At 39.9% G+C, this 18,442-nt stretch overlaps 1 protein-coding gene across 4 annotated transcripts in view; it reads right to left on the bottom strand.

The window, feature by feature from the left end:
- LOC133500874 (CUB and sushi domain-containing protein 3-like) overlaps positions 1 to 18,442 on the bottom strand; it is a 299,335-nt gene that overhangs the window by 249,062 nt on the left and 31,831 nt on the right. For all 4 annotated transcript variants that reach the window (XM_061820098.1, XM_061820099.1, XM_061820100.1 and 1 more), the window contains one exon: positions 10,947 to 11,169. In XM_061820098.1, coding sequence (XP_061676082.1) covers positions 10,947 to 11,169 — 223 coding nt within the window. The remainder of the gene's footprint in view (positions 1 to 10,946; positions 11,170 to 18,442) is intronic.

Raw genomic sequence — 18,442 nt, 5'->3', positions numbered from 1 at the left:
AGTGAAAGCTGGACATGCTGAGGCCCCGTAGCTCTGTGCTTAGAGCACTGGTTTGGGAAACCAGGGGTTGTGGGTTCGTATCCCAATGGGGCCTCCACTCCCTGAGAAGGGTTGCGTCAGGAAGGGCATCTGGTGTAAAAATTGTCCCAAACATATATATATAGGCGTTCATTTGAGATGATACACTGTGGCAACCCTGAAAGGGACAAGCTGAAAGAAACACACACAGTGAAAGCTGGACATATAATGTGCTTATTATACCCATTTCAGGCCTCATTCTCGGATGGTCTTTTAACAAGCAAATTTAATAGCTCATAATCATATTTTCTATTAACTTCATATTGTCCTTCAGATTGTTTTTACCTTAGTGTGGCAATCACTCTTTATACCAAAAACATATCTTAATTTTGAATTACCCGTATGTTGATTTTTCAAGGTGGTTGGCATTAGATTTACCAAAACAAAATAATGAAGATTGGCTTCATTTTTTTTTTTGTTTTGTTTTGTAACCTTGATTTTGTCGGAACAAAATGATTGGCAGAGTAAAGGCAGTCCAGCCAAAGGTAAAAACAACAATATTATAAAGTGTGTGACAATTGTGCATGGACAATGGAGAGCTCACTAAAGTTGTCAGACAATTCTCACCTCAGCTATTAAACTGCACACTGGCATTGTTTGTAAGATAAAAACACAATCAAGAGCCAACAAAGTTATTGAGACCTACCAAAAATAACTTTTATTTATAACTTATATATAACCCTTTATAGCCCTGGCATCTGGAACTGAAAGTTTTACTGTGACAGTTTGGTTTCAAGCTTCCGCTGTGATTTCTTTGTATTTTAACTGAAATTGAAGTTGATCAGTCAAAAAGAACAGAATTTATAGGGGAGGGAGAGATACAAATAAACTTAAAGTGTTAATACTAAACAGAATGAGAAAAGTAAATCATTACATATCTGCAAAAAGGAAACAAACATTGATGTTGCATGAGACTGTTGCGCTACATTGTGAATGAAGGACAGAACAAGATAGGGCCGGACAAGGACAGAAGAAGAAGCATGCAGTACAAGGGGCATGACCTCGGCTACTGTGGTGGGATTGATTACATGAATTGTAGAAGTCTATAGAATGAGAATATTAGTGGTGGGATACATAAGCAATTCACCTATACATGAGTTATTTGTCACAATAAGCGAGTGGTCCCACACCCAATAAAAGAATCTCAGAGGTGTGTGCGTGTGGACGCATGCAGGTGAATTCACACCGTTGTACATGCAAAAAGATTGACAGAGGTCCTGTAATTACTGTGCCTGCAATGAGGAGGCTAGGGACCCCACCCAATTTTACACTTACTCTAAACTTCAGAGATGTGTTCTTGGAATAGTATGACTGTTTATGTGAAGAAAATTGTTTTTGCAACAAGTGTTTATGTGGCCACACCTGCGTTATGTTTGGATATGAAGACTCCTGGGTTTTGGAGTGGAAGGGGACAGAATTCAAATGACTCGTGGGTCATACAAAATCAGACTTTGACCAGTAAAAAATGCCTCCAAGTTACTTTAAGCATGGGCAGGGATAGGTCACCACACTCACAAGCATTGAAATAAAACTTGTATGCTACGAGAAAAAAAAAAATTATGTGAACTTTTTTTTTAACAGTCTTGAAGTAAAACAATTTATAAACACGCAGGCAAAAAAAACAATGTGACCTCACATTTATGAACTGCACTGAACTATCCATACGGACAATACAGTATAAGCACAAAAATGAATAAGCCAATGTTCTTGTGCCTCTCCAGGAAATCACCCATGACAGGCTTCAAGAAAAACCTAAATTAACCTTAAATTGCTACTCCAGTCAAGGCTAACTGTTACTTTGGCATGCACTTGAACACTTGGAAGTGTATTTATGTGAACTTAGTTTTGAATGAACAAAATAATGTTTACCTGCGTGTTGAACAGGAAAATGATTCCGTTTGATTGTATTTCAAATTCCACGCACTGTACTGAAAGCATCAAAGGGGAACTAAAATCAAGATGTTAAAACTTTGTTATATTTTAACTGGGAATTTCTTCTTTTCAGGTACTGTCTACTCAAAGACCCTGTAAAGTGAATTCATAGATTTGTTTTGAAATACATTACATGTTTTAAGATAACTGCTGAAAATGGGCAAAGACTGAAAACTGTGTAGAAGACAATTGTGGAGCCTTAAACAGCTTTTAACCATTTCAGTTTCATATATTTGTTGGGGGAAAAAGCTAAAACGCAGTCCACCAGGTCTCGCAATATGAGTTTCCCCAACCGCAGAGTTAGTAGATATTCAACAACGATAAGCTACATGTTCATATTCGTTAAACTTACAAAGGCTCCGCGATAAACCAACAAAGTATAAACTACAAAGGTCATCATTTGTATAGAATTATTGAGTTGTGAGATAATCTGAAACTCTTTTAGCAGATCACTTTGACATCAAAAAGTTGATGTGCAACACTTATACTCAACGCTACACATCCTCTTATTACCATTGTGAGTTTTTTAGCTCAGCCTTGGTGCATACAGGCTCAAAAGGAGTAAATCTATCGTTCTCAGCAATATGTCAGCTGACATAGTTCTGTGGTGCGCTGTATGAGAAAGCAACAGGCTACTGTTGCTTCTATTTTACTTCCTGTCAACTGCTGGTAATGATTTTGACCAACAAAATTGATTAATTAATCTGTTTCCCATCATTTCATTGACACAATATTAACACTGCCAGCCCTCCCAATTAAGATGTATATTTGACATATATAGCAGTCAATGGCAGTGAAGTGAGTCATATTTTAATTACAGTACCATGTTTTGACTTGTGCTGGCAAATACTCCACAAAGTATAAAATTTGGGTCATGTAGTTCAATATTGTGCACTATTATTTCTGGTTTCCTTTTCATACACCCTTGAAGATCACTAATTTTCTCTCCAATTAAAAAAGATAACGAAGTACAGAGATATGTGGTGGCATTCACGGATTAATTTGATACAAGGTCATAAGGATTAAATAGGACTGATGTACCAGTCAAAAGTCAAGGCTGATCAAGCTGAAAAGTGTCAGAATCCAATCAAAGGTCCAGCAAATGGTGGACCTCTTCTATTAAATAACATTTCAACCTTAAATGATACCTTTTTCATAAATCACAAAAACACAGTAACAAAACTATAAAAAAAAAAACCATCACTTTAGTGGTGGTTGCCTGATCGATAAGCACAATTTCTGCAAATAATGTTAATCGCAACAAACCTTTCTTATCACACTTGCATCTTGTTCAAAACCTTCCTAAAACTGACATGTTGTGGGGTGGTGTGCAGCTTGCCAATTTGCTCTGCCCAAAATGTGGCTCTCGTTGTCTTACAGTAAAACAGAGACAGATCAGAAAATGGCATAAAAGTAGATTTATCTCAGAAACTGAGCCGGGATGAAATTCATGTCAGATGACCTGCAGCCAATGTAGTCACCAAAGAATATATTGCCCATCAACAATCAAAATTCTTTTACATTTTTGAATTAAGATTGATAAAATATTTGTGAAACTTCACATTACGTCCAGTACAGTGAAACCAAACCACAAATTACATCTTTCTGAATATACATTAAAATAAATGAACACCTGGCTCAAAGACATTCAATAAAACAAAATGATAATCTCATTAAAGTAGGAGTTATTGCAGGGCTGCCGGACTTAACCTGTCAGTCATTCAAGAGGTGACCATAAAATAATGTTTCTAGAGTATACTATAAATTTTCTGTGAAATATAGCATCGGTATTGGCACAAATTTAAGATACACTCATACTGACAGCAATCCAGAGTCACAGGCCTGCCGGTCACACCAATTTATAAATGTGGTGATGGTCAAAAAGGTGGAGAAATTATTTCAGGCTGACTCCAGGACATTTTTGTTTTGGGTGGGTCAAGAAGACTCATATATTCATATACAGCAATATAATCAAACCATTTGCTATTGACGTTTTCATGGATTCCTGTGATTGGCTGGCAACCAGTTAAGGGTATACCTCACCATTTGGCCGAAATCACCTGGGATAGGCTCTAGCATCCCCACGACCATCGTGAGGATAAGCGGTTTGGAAAATCCATGGTTGGGTGGATGAATTTGCATATTAGAGCCTTTGTCCTGTTATATCCTGTAGCCTATAAGGAGGCAAAATCCAGAAGACAGTTCAAATCCTACTGCAGATGAAAATTGGCAACTGCAAACGCTTCCTGACTGCTTCTGAGGTGCCCTGGAGAAAACTATCGGAAACCCCAGACTCTATTCATTTTGACTTGCATGCACAGAGGTAAAAAGTTTTTTGTAGTTGTTCACCAGGTTTGCCCACGCTGCAGGAGGGATTTTGGCCCACTCCTCCACACAGATCTTCTCTAGATCAGACAGGTTTCTGGGCTGACACTGAGAAACATGGAGTTTCAGCTCCCTCCAAAGATTTTTTATTGGGTTTCGGTCTGGAGACTGGCTGGCCATGCCAGAACCTTGATACGCTTGTTACGGAGCCACTCCTTGGTTTTCCTGGCTGTGTGCTTCAGGTCATTGTCATGTTGAAAGACCCAGCCGCGACCCTTCTTCAATGCTCTGACTGAGGGAAATTTCACAATGCATGGCCGTGGTCATCCTCTCCTTAATATAGTTAAGTTGTCCTGTCCCATGTGCAGAAAAACACCCCCAAAGCATGATGCTACGACCCCCATGGTTCACAATAGGGATGGTGTTCTTAGGAGCGAACTCATCAATCATTTTCCGCCAAACACGGTTAGTGGAATTATGACCAAAAAGTTCAATTTGGTCTCATCTGACCACAAAGGTTTCTCCCATGACTCCTCTGTATCATCCAAATGGTCATTGGCAAATTTAAGGCGGGCCTTGACATGTGCTGGTTTAAGCAGGGGAACCTTCTGTGCCAAGCATGATTTCAAACCAAGACATTTTAGTGTTTTACCAATAGTCACCTTGGAAACGGTGGTCCCAGCTCTCTTCAGGTCATTGAGCAAGTCCTGTCGTGTAGTCCTGGGCTGATTCCTCACCTTTCTAAGGATCATTGAGACCCCATGAGGTGATATCTTGCATGGGGCTCTACTCCGATTGAGTTTGACCGTCATGTTTAGCTTCTTCAATTTTTTAATGATTGCTCCAAACAGTGGACCTTTTTTCACAAAGCTGCTTGGCAACTTCTCCGTAGCCCTTTCCAGCCATGTGGAGTTGTACAATTTTGTGTCTGGTGTCTTTGGACAGCTCTTTGGTCTTGGCCATGTTACAAGTTTGTGTCTTACTGTTTGTATGGGGTGGACAGGTGTCTTAATGCACCTAACGACCTCACACAGGTGCATCTGATTTAGGATAATACATGGAGTGGAGGTGGACTTTTAATGGCAGACTAACAGTTCTTTGAGGGTCAGAATTCTAGCTGATAGACAGGTGTTCAAATACTTATTTGCAGCTGTATCACACAAATAAATCATTAAATCATACATTGTGATTTCCGTTTTTTTTTTTAGATTATGTCTCTCACAGTAGACATCCACTTACGATGAAAATGTCAGACCCCTCCATGATTTTTAAGTGGGAGAACTTGCAATATAGCAGGGTGTTCAAATACTTATTTTCTTCATTGTAACTAGAAAATTCCACTCATGTTCATTCATATGCTTCAAGGGGACCTTCTGGGAGGTAGGGGCCTTTACTTACTTTGGATACTAACTTTGAATTAGAGTAGATAAATTGTGAATCTGTTATCAATCATGACATCATCCCAATAATCTCATTTGCACTAACTACACTGCTGAAAATGAATCATTGTAACTTTGGCATGTACGCAGACTTGAAATCAATTGTGATCACAAAAGTAAAATATTTTCTCTGCACCACTAACAGTAGCTGTCTTCGCATAGCAAAAAAAGCAAATTCAAACTACCTCTCAAGCGCTGAAAAAGTTTTTATAACTGGTGAAGCAGACCTTGAAAGCTATTTTAAAATAAACAACACTAAACACTAAAGGGATTCAACTGCTAAAGTATTAACTTGTCCGTTTTATTGTTCTTTCATCAAATACATTAGGCTTTCACATGTGATTTCAGTACTTTTTTTTGCTGAAGTTGAACCACATTTCTTAGTAGTGAATTTTCACATAGCACTTTTCGACATAAACACTTTAATAATTTAAAGTTGAAATCTGTTCTACAACTTTAACAAGGTTTCCGCACAGAATATAGAACTCTACAAAATACATGAATACAGAAAAAAAACCTGACCTTTTCTGGTATTTATACCATTTATTAGTTAATTATCAGCAGAAAAATACTGAAAATTACAATATTTGTCATTTAAATTTGGGGTTGTGTTGTCAGTAATTGATAAAATAAAGTTATTTTTTTATATCTTTCAAATAAGTTAAAAAAGAACTCATTAAAAAGTTGTGATATTCTGAGTAATGCACTGCCTCATGGAGAGGTGTTTTGTAATGCTTTGGTTGCCATGTTTAATCAAATTATATGAGCAACAAAAGTTGTGCATCACCACTGTAACCTAGAGCCATGATAATAACCATAGCATACAGCAAATATATGTTTGCTGTCACTGTTTTTGGAAGACAAGTAGCAATTTATTCCCGCAATTGGCTTCAGTACATTGACAGCCCAAGTGCAAGCAGTTTTTTTTTTTTTACTTGAGTGTGACTGTACAAATTAAGTTATTGAAAAATGGTTGTGTGGAGCGATTGTAAAGACATCAAGGTGAATGTAATAATTCATTCAGACAAACTGTCAAATTAAAGGGAGAGATAAATGTTGTCACAGATCTCTGTTTTTGTAAGAATGCTGAAAGCACACAAAATGGATAATTGCCTTGTCAGAGACTGAAGTAAACAAGTAAGAATGGTTGGTAATTTCCTTGTATTTGTCCTCTACCTTTGTTTCCTTTCATAAAGCATTTTAATAAAGGGCAGTAGAGCTTGATCTTAAAGACATTAGAAGAGATGAAGGCAGAAACTGCACTTCATTTGTGCATTTTCAGGCTATGTCTCTCAAATGCCATTTGAACCAATTAACCAACCCAGTTATTAGTAATTATTTTGTTTGTATATATATATATATATATATATATATATTTTTTTTTTTTTATTTCGATCACACTGTTAGTGGCTTAGATCAATACATGGACTCACAGATTAAAGCAATATAATCTTTGACATGAAAAAGCTCCACCGCAGGTGGCAGGAACTCGGGTGCACAGTCACTTATTTGAGGGGAAGTGGCTCTCCAATGGCTCCACATGACACTGACACTGAGCCAGATGCTGCTTCGCTTTCAGGTGTCACTCATAGTTATAAGACAACAACGCAACACACTCACTCTCACACTCCTCACTCCTGTCAGCAGTGACCGCGTCATCACCCATGTTCTCACAGGTAAAATGGTGAAAACATTGCACAGCTCGAGCATCACCCAGAATCAATGGCAACAGGCACCACCTTTGTTGTAGGACTTGATGTACACAACCTCCTAACACATGGACATACTTTTCATAAAAGTATATCTTTTCTCAATTAACTCATCCTGTAATGCCAGGTCATTTGTAATTGGTACAGTACATGTATGAAAAAATAGGTGCTGTACATACAGTTGTCAAAGGTCTGAAGAAATGACCCACCCATGTGGACCTGGTCGCCGGCTTGTCTTTTTCACTCTGCCAAACAAACCCCAAACCACTTATATATAACTTAGATCTTGCTGTCCCGTTTAGCAAAACCTTTGTTCTTCAAGATTTTTTTCTCGCTTCCTAATTTAATTCTTAAAAATATAAAGTTGGATGCTTTGATAATGATCAAATGAAAATGATTGAAAAGCCCCTATTTTCCAATCATGTGATCGGAATAGGTCAACTCAAATTGTCATATCATGCCATGATGCAATACACTCACTTTTTGTTTGTACTGTATGCTTCTTTTAAATTTAATTCTCACTTTTAGTGACTTAGATCAATAGATGGACAAGAAACCTGCAACCTTGCATCTGAATGACTACAGGACAGTCGGCTTGACATCTGTGGTCATGAAGCTTTCTCAAACACCTTGTCTCGTGGATCACCTCAAAAGCATCACAGGTGTCCTGTTGTAACCCCTGCAGTTTACCTGCCAAGCAAACAGGGCTGCGGGTAACTCAGTCAACAAGATACTCCACCTTATCCTAGAACACCTTGAGAGCGCAGGGACCGTCATGAGAATCTTGTTTGTGGACTTCAGTTCTTCGTCCAACACTACCTTCCATAAACTCCTCTCCTTCAAGCTTCTACAGCTCAGTGTCTCACCAGCTATCTGCCAGTGGATTTAAAGCTTCCTGATAGGGAGGACACAGCAGGTGAGACTGGGAGATATCACCTCATACACATGCACAATCAGCACAGGGTACACCAAGGTTGTGTCCTGTACCCTGCTGCTCTTCTCCCTCTTCATGAATCACTGCGCCTAAATGCACCCAGATGTAAAACTCCTGAAATTTGCAGATGACACCCCAGTCATGAGGCTTATCAGAGACGGTGACAAATCTGCGTATCAACAGAAGGTGGAGAAGCAGAAGCTGTGGTGCAGCTGACACAACCAGAACTGAACACATTAAAGACTCTAGAGATGTTCATGGATTTCAGGAGACATCCTTCGCCACAGCTGCCCACATGCTGTCCAACTGCCTTGTGTCAACTAGCAAGATTTTCAAGTTCCTGGGAATTACAGTGTCTCAGTACCTGAAGTGTGAAACTAACATCAACTCCTTCCTAAAAAGGCCCAGCAGAGGATGTACTCCCTGCATCTTCTGAGGAAGTATGGATTGCTATGAGCGCTGTTGAAACAGTTTTACACAGCAGTCAGCCAATCAGTACTGTACAGTACAGTAATCAATGACTTCTTTGATCGCTCTGAGCGAGACAACAACAATCAAGCACACAGAATATCCCTCCACCTCCCAGCGACCGGATGCTGCCGCTGTCTCCAGACAGCATGTGGGGATCGCTCAGCAGGACCAACACAAGGAAAGTCTCCAGACCAGACGACATTCCTGCCCGTGTCCTGTGAGACTGTGTTGATGAGCTCACAGATGTCCTCACAGACATTGTCAACACCTCACTGAACCAAGCTGTTGTTCCGACCTGCCTCAAACCCACCACCATCTCTCTCCTGTTACAATGTCTACTGCACAGTTGCACTCACTCTTATCATTATGAAGTGCTTCTAATGGTTAATCATGGAGCCCACCAAACCCTCCCATGGAAGCCTACCAGTCTCCATTATTGGTCCAAACACCCGTCTGATGATGTCATCCCCATTGCCCTCCACTCAGCCGTCACCCATCTGGAGACCAAAGACTCACATGTCAGAACGCTGTTCATCGACTTCAGGTCAGCATTAAAGACAATCATCAGACAGAAGCTCATCCTCAAACTAGACCAGCTGGGACTCAACACCTCCCTCTGCAACTGGCTGTTGGACTTCCTGATGGGGAGACCACAGGTAGTTTGGGTCAGCAGCAACACCTCCCACACCATCATTCTGAACACAGGGGCCCTGAAGGATGTGTGCTCAGCCCTCTCCTGTTCACACTGCTAACCCATGACTGGACAACCACATTAAGCTCCAACCTCTTCATCAAGTTTGCAGATTGTGGCTGTTCTCGTCAAGAACAACAATGACTCAAACTGCTTGGGCATGTGGTCCAAGGACATCAATCTCCAGCTGAATGTGGAGAAAATGAAGGAGATCATAGCGAACTTCAGGTGAGGGCACACCCAACATTCCCTGCTAATCATCAATGGTGCTGCAGTGGAGGGGGTGAGGAGTGCCAAATACCTGGGACTACATATCTCTGAAGACCTGTCCAGGGCCACTAACACCACAGCACTGGCTAAAAAGGCTCAACGGTAGCTCTAATTCCTGTTTAACTGAAAAGAGCGTGAGCACTGCCTCTCATCATGATCTCCTTCGACAGAGGGACGATCCAGAGCGTCCTATGCAGCAGCGTCACCGTGTGGTACAGCACCTGCACCACCTCCCGCTGCAAGATCCTACAGGACAAGGTGAGAGGAGCTGAAAAGATAATCAATGTCTCCCTCCCCTCCCTTCTGGGTTTTTATCACACCTGCCTCATCCGCAAAGCCACCACAATCCGCAGGTGACCACAGTCATGCATCCCACTGCTTCTTCATACTGCTGGCATCAGGAAGGAGACTGCAGAGCCTTTGGACCAAAACTAGCAGGCTCAAGTTCAAGGAGGTCGGGATACTTGACTCCCTCTCTGCTTTGGTCCATTACCCCTCCCTGGCACCTACCACCGCCCACCCCCAATGACTTGAGTCCATAAATTCACCTCATCCAGAAACCTCACTGTGTTCGGTTTACCTTTGCAGCACAGTGTACATTACCCAACTGATTATTCTGCTACACTGTGTATAAATGTCTTTTAGTATACTGTCCATAATACTCAATCGTGTACATTGCTCCTCACAATGTCAATACCACACATTTATGTACAGTATATATGGGAATTGCATTTCCTATTGTTGAGCCAGATTGACCATATTGTTTATACTATAACGTGAATCTAAAATATATAGTAGAATATGTGCAATGTACATATTTTGGACAGAGCAGTTTATTCATTTTTTTGGTTTATTTTTTCACCTGTTTAGTGTCGTAGGTTATTACAGCACCGCAGGTCTAAAAGGAATGCTATTTCATGTATGTTGTGTGTCATGTATGTATAACATGTATGTTACTTGAACTAACGATAATTCTGACTTTCCTTCTGATTCTGATCATGATGCAGTGCAATTCTTGCTCCCTTTAAGATCACTGTATTCATGCAATCAGAACTCAAATGGACTTCAAGGTCAATCGAGCCAAGGAGCTGTCTTACCTTGTTCTGAAGTTTGCCGGGTGTGGGTGGCCATCATACAAAGATAAAAAGTCATATTCTTCTTCCACAGCAAAAGATTGAAAAACTATATGAATCCTGTTGCCCTCTCCTGTGACGATCACCCAGGTACAGTTTGCGCCATTCGGATAACCATACGGAAACCCAGGGCTTTCTATTGTCCCATTCCTCCCTTTTAAAGTGCCTCCACATGTATGGATGAAACCTGAAAGGAAAGAAAACAAATGGATATAGTCAAGGATGAATGACTAATTGGTGCAAAACAACACATTAAATAACATGAGGGAAAAGGAGGTATGCACCATTTTTGGTTTAGCTATTAATGTTTTACGGAATAAAAATTGTGATGATCCCTGTGAAGACAAAGTTCATTTTTGAACTTGAATATCTCCGCATACTCTCCCACGTCCCATGGACATGGATTGGTAGGTTAATTGACACTAAATTGACCGCAGGTGTGACTGTGAGTGCGAATGGTTGTCCGTTTAGATGTGCCCTGTGATTGGCATGGGACCAGTTCAGGGTAAACCCTGCCACTTCCCCAGATAAGCTTAGGATATGCTCCACCACACCCACGACCCGAGTGAGCAGAAGCGGTAGAGAGAAGGAATGGATGGATGTCTCAACGACATGGCAGAGGTGCTAACCACTCTCCCACTCTACTGCCCCTGCAATAGTTACAATCGTTAGAATGCAATTCAAACTTGCATACATAAGTGAGGGAGCTACATTAGTGCTCTTGGGCAGCATTATATTGATCATTAAAATATTTTGTGATTGGCTGGCAACCAGGTCAGGGAGTACTCTGCCTCCTGCCTAACGACAGTTGGTATTGGGTCCACCACCTGTGAGGATCTGCGGCTCAGAAATTGGATGAATGGATAGATCGTTGTTCCTCATTACGTCTTTATTCTTTCCCGAAGTCATAAAGCCCCAGTGACACCACCTAATACGAGGTCCTTCAATGCTGCGGCACATCTTTTAACACTCAGTTTTATGGATGGTGACAAATTAAAGGAACAAGCGGAATAAATGAAACTAGAAATGCAAGTTAATAGTGCCATAAAAATTATGTGAATTTAAGACATAAGCCTTCACAATCTCAAGATCACAAAGTTTTAAAATGTACGTGAGATACTGGGAGGACGTGTTTGTTTTTTCTCTACTAGGCAGGAATATTAAATTTTTTTCAGTAATTGAAAACAAGCTACATTAATCAAACATTTTTTAAATGTTCTGGCGTAACAGTTTTTTCAGCACAATTAACGAATAGTTACATATTTTGTTTTGAAAACTGTTATGAATTACATGAAACTCTAACCCCAAACAAACATCAACAAAAGGTAATCTGAAAGACATTTCTTGATAAGACCCAGGAGGACAAGCAATTAATGTGCATGCAATTCCAGACAGGGAAACGAAAAAATAAAAATAAAAACACTGAAAGGGGCACAACATCTTGTGTAACATTAGGGAATCTGTGAAAAAAGTTCAATATTTATCCTTCTATTAGTATTTTAACAAGTAGACTCTATGCCAAAAGAGCAGGGAATCTGTTCTCACAGCTTGTGGTTCTGTTGACTATTCATTTGTTTGAACTTGGCACTTGCATGCATCTGTGGGCTGTATCCTCCAGGCTTGCTGAAAAGGAATGTACTGTACTTCACATATTAGTTTTCGTATAATACAAACTATAACACCATTTTTAGTCGACAATTTTATGGCGTGTGTATGCATGTGAAAAATTGTTTTGTTAAAAACTACAAGTTGTCACGTCACCCTTTTGTCAAACCTGCACATACATATATTTTTATTGCAATGTAAGAACATTAGCTTGTATATTCTCTCATTTAGCAAAGTCAAAATATTAGAAACAGCTCTCAGTATGATGAAAAAAACATTTGTGGCAGTTTTACCGACATTTAAGGCTACTTTACAACACTGATATACGCATAGTAATCTGTTATCTGAGTCAGCATTTTTAAACATACAGTAACTGTGGTCATAAAACTGTAATAAAAAATATTCAAAATATACACAGTACACAGAAGAGTTTGTCAACAGGTTCCAGGATTGTTCCTGTAAAACTGAATTATGTAGTCGATAGTTCAATCCAACTGATCAAATATAAAGTGATCTTGACCAGTGTTTTTCAACCTTTTATGAGCTAAAACACACTTTTTTCCATTCAAAAAAATCCCACAGCACACCACCAGCAGAAAATGTAAGAATGAATCTCTATCGCCTATATCAAGAATATACAGCCAAAGCACAGTGAATAAAAATCAAACAAATTCACTAAATAATCATATTTTACTCACTCGTTGCGACACCTGGGCCTGTTTGGATTAACATAGAGCTGATATTCTGGTAGGAATCAAAAGACCTCAACAACTCTCAGTCTCCCTGGTTTTACTTTTTATAGTAGTCGGTCTTGAAAAGAACACTTCATAGAGATATGTTGTGGGATGGGAAATGGGAGCGATGTCAAAATAGCTTTGTTTGACAGAATGGGGTACATCTTGGCAGGAGGCAACCAAAAACTATCCAAAGGCATATCAGCAAAGCTTCGCTTTAAACTACAATCTTCTCTCCGTACACTTAGTTCCTGCTGTTCCTATGAAGTCAAATCCTTTCTACCAACCGATGCGGATCTGTATGGGTCCCTCACCCAGTCAAGGGATTCAATGGAGGCTGAAGAAAAATAAAATGACATTTTCACCTCAAGTTTAAATGTTTCATGATCATCTCACATAAGGCTGCTATCTTTAGATTTTCCCATTGCTTGGAGAGTATGAACATTTCAAGATGTCCATCTTCCACATTTTGTGAGTTGGAGGTTTAACTGAAATCTATTTTATGTGGGCTTGTAAGCAAGCAGGTTCTCATTTAGGCCTTTGAGTGTGTGTTCAGTTCATTCAGATACTGAAAAATATCAGCCAGCTACGCTTGCGTTCCACACCACTCTTCAGTTGCAAGCAGTTTTGCGTAATTGGACCTCTCATTTGTCAGAAATCCTTTTATTTCCTCCCGCAGTTCATAAATGCAGGCCAGTACCTTACCACAGGACAACCACCGGACTTCTGTTTAAATAAAAGGCTTTATGTACTGTAGACATTTTCTTACATAGAGATGCAAATATGTGACTTTTGACTGTCCGTGATTTTTCAAAATTCGCCATGCGCACAGCGTTATCCAACACAGGAATGAGGTATGCCGGGAAAGTCTTTTCTACAAGGCCTCACAGTGTAAAAAGCAGTACATAATCGGATCCAGGTTTCTTTCTTCCATTCTGATTGCAAAGCCTTTGGTGCGTCCAACCATGGCTGCTAATCCATCAGTGCAGATACCTGTCCAGTTTTCCCATTTAAGTTCGCGTTCTTCAAGATATTCAGACATGACCCAAACATTTTCTTCTGTTTTTTCCAGCAATGGCTTGCAAAAAAAGGAAATTTTCTCTTTTTGTATCTCTATCCACAAACCGCACATTGGCCAGGAGTTGGGCATCTCCACGAATATAATGGACTCGTCAAGTCGCAATCGAAACCTATTACTGATACGGACCTTTTCCAAAACTAAACTTTGGATTTCTGCAAATATGTCACCATTACGTCTGGAATTTGTGTTAAATGCAGTCACTGAGATTTGACGAGTTCGCGCGCCATCGCACTCGCAAATCGAGCACGAAAAATCACACTCGTAAAATTTGTCACAAGTAGAAAGACATAGATATTGAAAGACGTCGCTTATTTTGTGTAGTCTTGACCAATGCAATTGCGCACTTGTTGCACATTCTCAGCGCACATGAAAACTGATCCAGCAGTGAACCACAGCCTGACTCTTTTTTTTTTCTCAACAAGGAAGCACATGATCTCTTGCTAGTTTACCGGACTCCACCCCACTCCAGCTCTTAAAGGGGTGCACTTATATTTACAAACACCACCATTGCTTGGTTTATTTAGCAATGTATTTTTTTTTTTTTTGTTAACATATTCATTGTAAGTTTGCAGAAACACAAAATTGTTCTTAAAAATTTTCTGATGGAAATGTAAATGCTGTAATCTGAATCTATGAATGACCAAGTAACTTCAATGGATGACCCTGATCAGACCACAGTGCGTACATTATATGTTGGTCACAGTGGTCAAAGGGGGCACTTGCAGGCTTAGTGTGTTTGCTCAGACACGTAAAAAATTAGAGGGAACGTTGGTCTTGACATTAATATAATGGTGTATTTCATAAACATTGGTAACAAAAGAAACCTGATCCTAAACAATCAGTATTCACCCGTAAACAGGAAATGCAAGGTAACGGTACTGAGCATGTTCAGAAATTATGCCATAAGCACATGTTCGGAGCTTCTTCACATACTCCGAGCGATTTACGTCGAAAGTTATTAACATCATGAGCCATTTCAAAGGAAATTCAGTTACGCTGAAAATATTTCTGGGATATAACACAGTTAATGTTTCACTATCTTACTGTAATAAGCATGAGATTGTGATTTACTTTGACTTGATCTAAGTTCTAACATTAGACTAGTCTGTCCATATGTCGAAATGCGGTCATTTTCCCCCGTGGTCCTGTGTTTTCTTGAAGTTGAAAACTTTTCCCCTCTACATGCTTTAGGAAGATATAGAGCATCTACTGCTAGTTTTTATCAATGGATTGCAATCAATCAATAGATAGCACCATAAATTACACTAGATTCTAACAATACATAATGATGAAATAAAATGATTTGATTATGTCAATACTTTGTTTTGAAATTTAATGTGTATTGACCTCTTTAAAAATGTCTGTCTCAGTCTATGCAGTGTCAATAAATTATGATTATGGTATGAGGTAACAACTACATACTCGGGTACAACAACTCAATAAATTATTTTAAGGTCTTGGGATTCCATCCCTAATTGGACCCACAACTTTATATCTGCGGGCATGACTGACCATACCTGTACATTTTTCAAAGGTGAGTACCTGTAAATGAAAGATGGACTTTGGCTGTTTCTTTAGCTCTTATAGGTCCACTCAACTCATTTACAATAGCTTTAGAGGTGGGAAGTATTAATGAATCTGCCACAGTGTGTGCCTTTTAAATTTAGCTGCAAGTTCAGCAACGTGATAGCTCGCTTTAAAGACGCTCTCATTTATCTTTGTGTTTTTCCTCATCAATGTTCCTTGATGCCATACTTTGCATTCGTGTGCTGAAGTGGAGGGTGTTTCAATTGGACATACAGTTTAAGCTCACTTGCAACAATCGCACTGTTGGATAGCTTTTAACCACACACCAAACACAACAGAGTAGGTGTGAGTGGATCCACATAAAAGATAGCCTTTGCTATGTTACCTCATGCCAGAGAGTTTCCACGAGCAAACAGTCTTTGGTTTCTTTTGCCCTCCACTCATACTTGGAGACTCCAAATTAATTCATGATTGCGGCTGTTGTCTGTCTCTATGTGACCTGCAATTGGCTGGAAACCAGTCGAAAAAGTACACTGCCTCTTGGCCCATTATAGCTGGGATAGGCTACAGCACTCACGTGACCCTTGTGAGAATAAGCACCTCAGAAAATAGATGGATGGATTTGAAATTGTCATTGTGTTAATGTACCTGTAAGTGTTAATGGTCGTTGGTCTTATGTGTCCTGTCTTTGTATAGCGACGAGTCCAGGGTGCACACAACCTCAAGCTGGAGGGATGGATGGATATCACTTGTCAGTCCAACTGACAACAAAAGCATGATTTTTAGTATGTTTTTAATTAAAAAAAAAAAAGGCAGCCGAAATGGACCCATCTGTTTCACCACAGAACATGATTTTGATGTATATGCCTTTTTGTAATTCCCGCCATGAAAATCCTCTTGAGGGATTTGTTTTGGAGAAGAAGCAGGAAGTGACATTATTTGCAGACGCCCACTCAGGTGGGTTCGTGTGTTTATGCCACTTTAACTGTGGGAGGGTAGTTTGTTCCTCCGTGTTAGCCAAAATACCGGCTCGTATTGCAAGATATTGCTCGAAGACTCAGGAGGATGGATTCACTCGACACACAAAAGACCCGGTTCGTCGTGAAAAATAGATTGCACAGGTGCAATGGACGAGAGCGTCGTGGGTTCCAAATGCCAGGTAGGTGTGTCTAGAGCTTTTTTAAAAAAATAATAGTTTGGGGGACAACGCAATACTTCTTTCAGTGAGCGTCAACAACGCTCGGGGCCGGGCCGGGGTGGGTCATCAGGGCACGAGGCTGCGGCGTTGTCGTCGCTCGTGGCTGAGTACGCTACATACCGTTGTAGCGCCGAAGAAATGGAGTCGGAGGCGGAGTGTCAGACACAAGAACAAACCTTTTTTTATTGGAAGACATCAACAGACTACTTGCATACCGGCAGAAACTCAGTACTTCCTCACTCCGGAAGTACAACAACAAAAACAATCGGTGCGGAACCCAACAACCCAACTCGAGGTCCCGCGGGTGAATTATGTAAACACCACACCGTCATACATACTGTCGGGGAGACTGTTGTTAGTTAGAAGTGATCCACATATCATCTAAATATGGCTAGAAACGATTGCCCCGGTTACTTCACTCGAATGTGAGATGTTCTTTTCTTCGATAAGAGCTTTCATGTCAGAAGGGGTGTTGAAAAAATCTGAAAATCTCTGTTGTTTGTCTACCATAGCAGGTGGCACAGCGTCTTCTCAATGGCAACTGTCCCTGTGGGAATGTAATCTGTAAATGACGTAGGCAATATGGCTAACACTGGGATGTCGAGTGAGACTTCCGCAACTTTGCTCATGAATGACAACTCTGCTCATTTTTTTCCCCGTATAGACACTGAAGTGAATATTATTCTATGTAATTTTCATAATATCTATTTAACAATGTAGATAGGGATGTCACTGGGACTTTAAATTCTTGTGTTTGCTGGCCTTCTGACTGGTTAACGAGTAAAAAAAAAATGTAGATACTGAAGAAAAAAATCAATAGGTATACACACAAAAAAAAATCTTGCTTCAGGATATTTATGATGCACTCTGAATTAGTCACAACACGTTGAAGACGCAGTCTAATGTCACATAGTTTCAGGCATGTTTCAATGTGTGATTGCAAAACTGGACAATACCAGTTGGCACAAATGTGACCAAGGACCCTTTAACAAAGACCCCCCCACACACACACACTTTCATTAAGCCTGTCATTATGACCTTCATCTTGCATTACCAATTACTGCTCAAAGTCATATGAGTCATTTGTCCTTTGTGTACAAATGTGTCCATTCAATTAAACAATTTCTACTACTCACTTCCTGCCAAAGTTTTACTGCATACGCACTGATTTTAATTATCTGACAATGTTGTAAATTTAGTATATAACGTTCAGAAGACGTAAAGAGGGCATGTATTTCATTTATGGCAAGATAATATTTCCTTTTTCTGTTTTTTCGTTCAAAAGTTAGCCTTAATTCAGCTTCATCCAGTTGGG

Source organism: Syngnathoides biaculeatus, chromosome 5 (genome assembly GCF_019802595.1).
Source record: "Syngnathoides biaculeatus isolate LvHL_M chromosome 5, ASM1980259v1, whole genome shotgun sequence".
NCBI lineage: Eukaryota > Metazoa > Chordata > Actinopteri > Syngnathiformes > Syngnathidae > Syngnathoides > Syngnathoides biaculeatus.
This window is presented reverse-complemented; position numbering and strand designations above follow the sequence as displayed.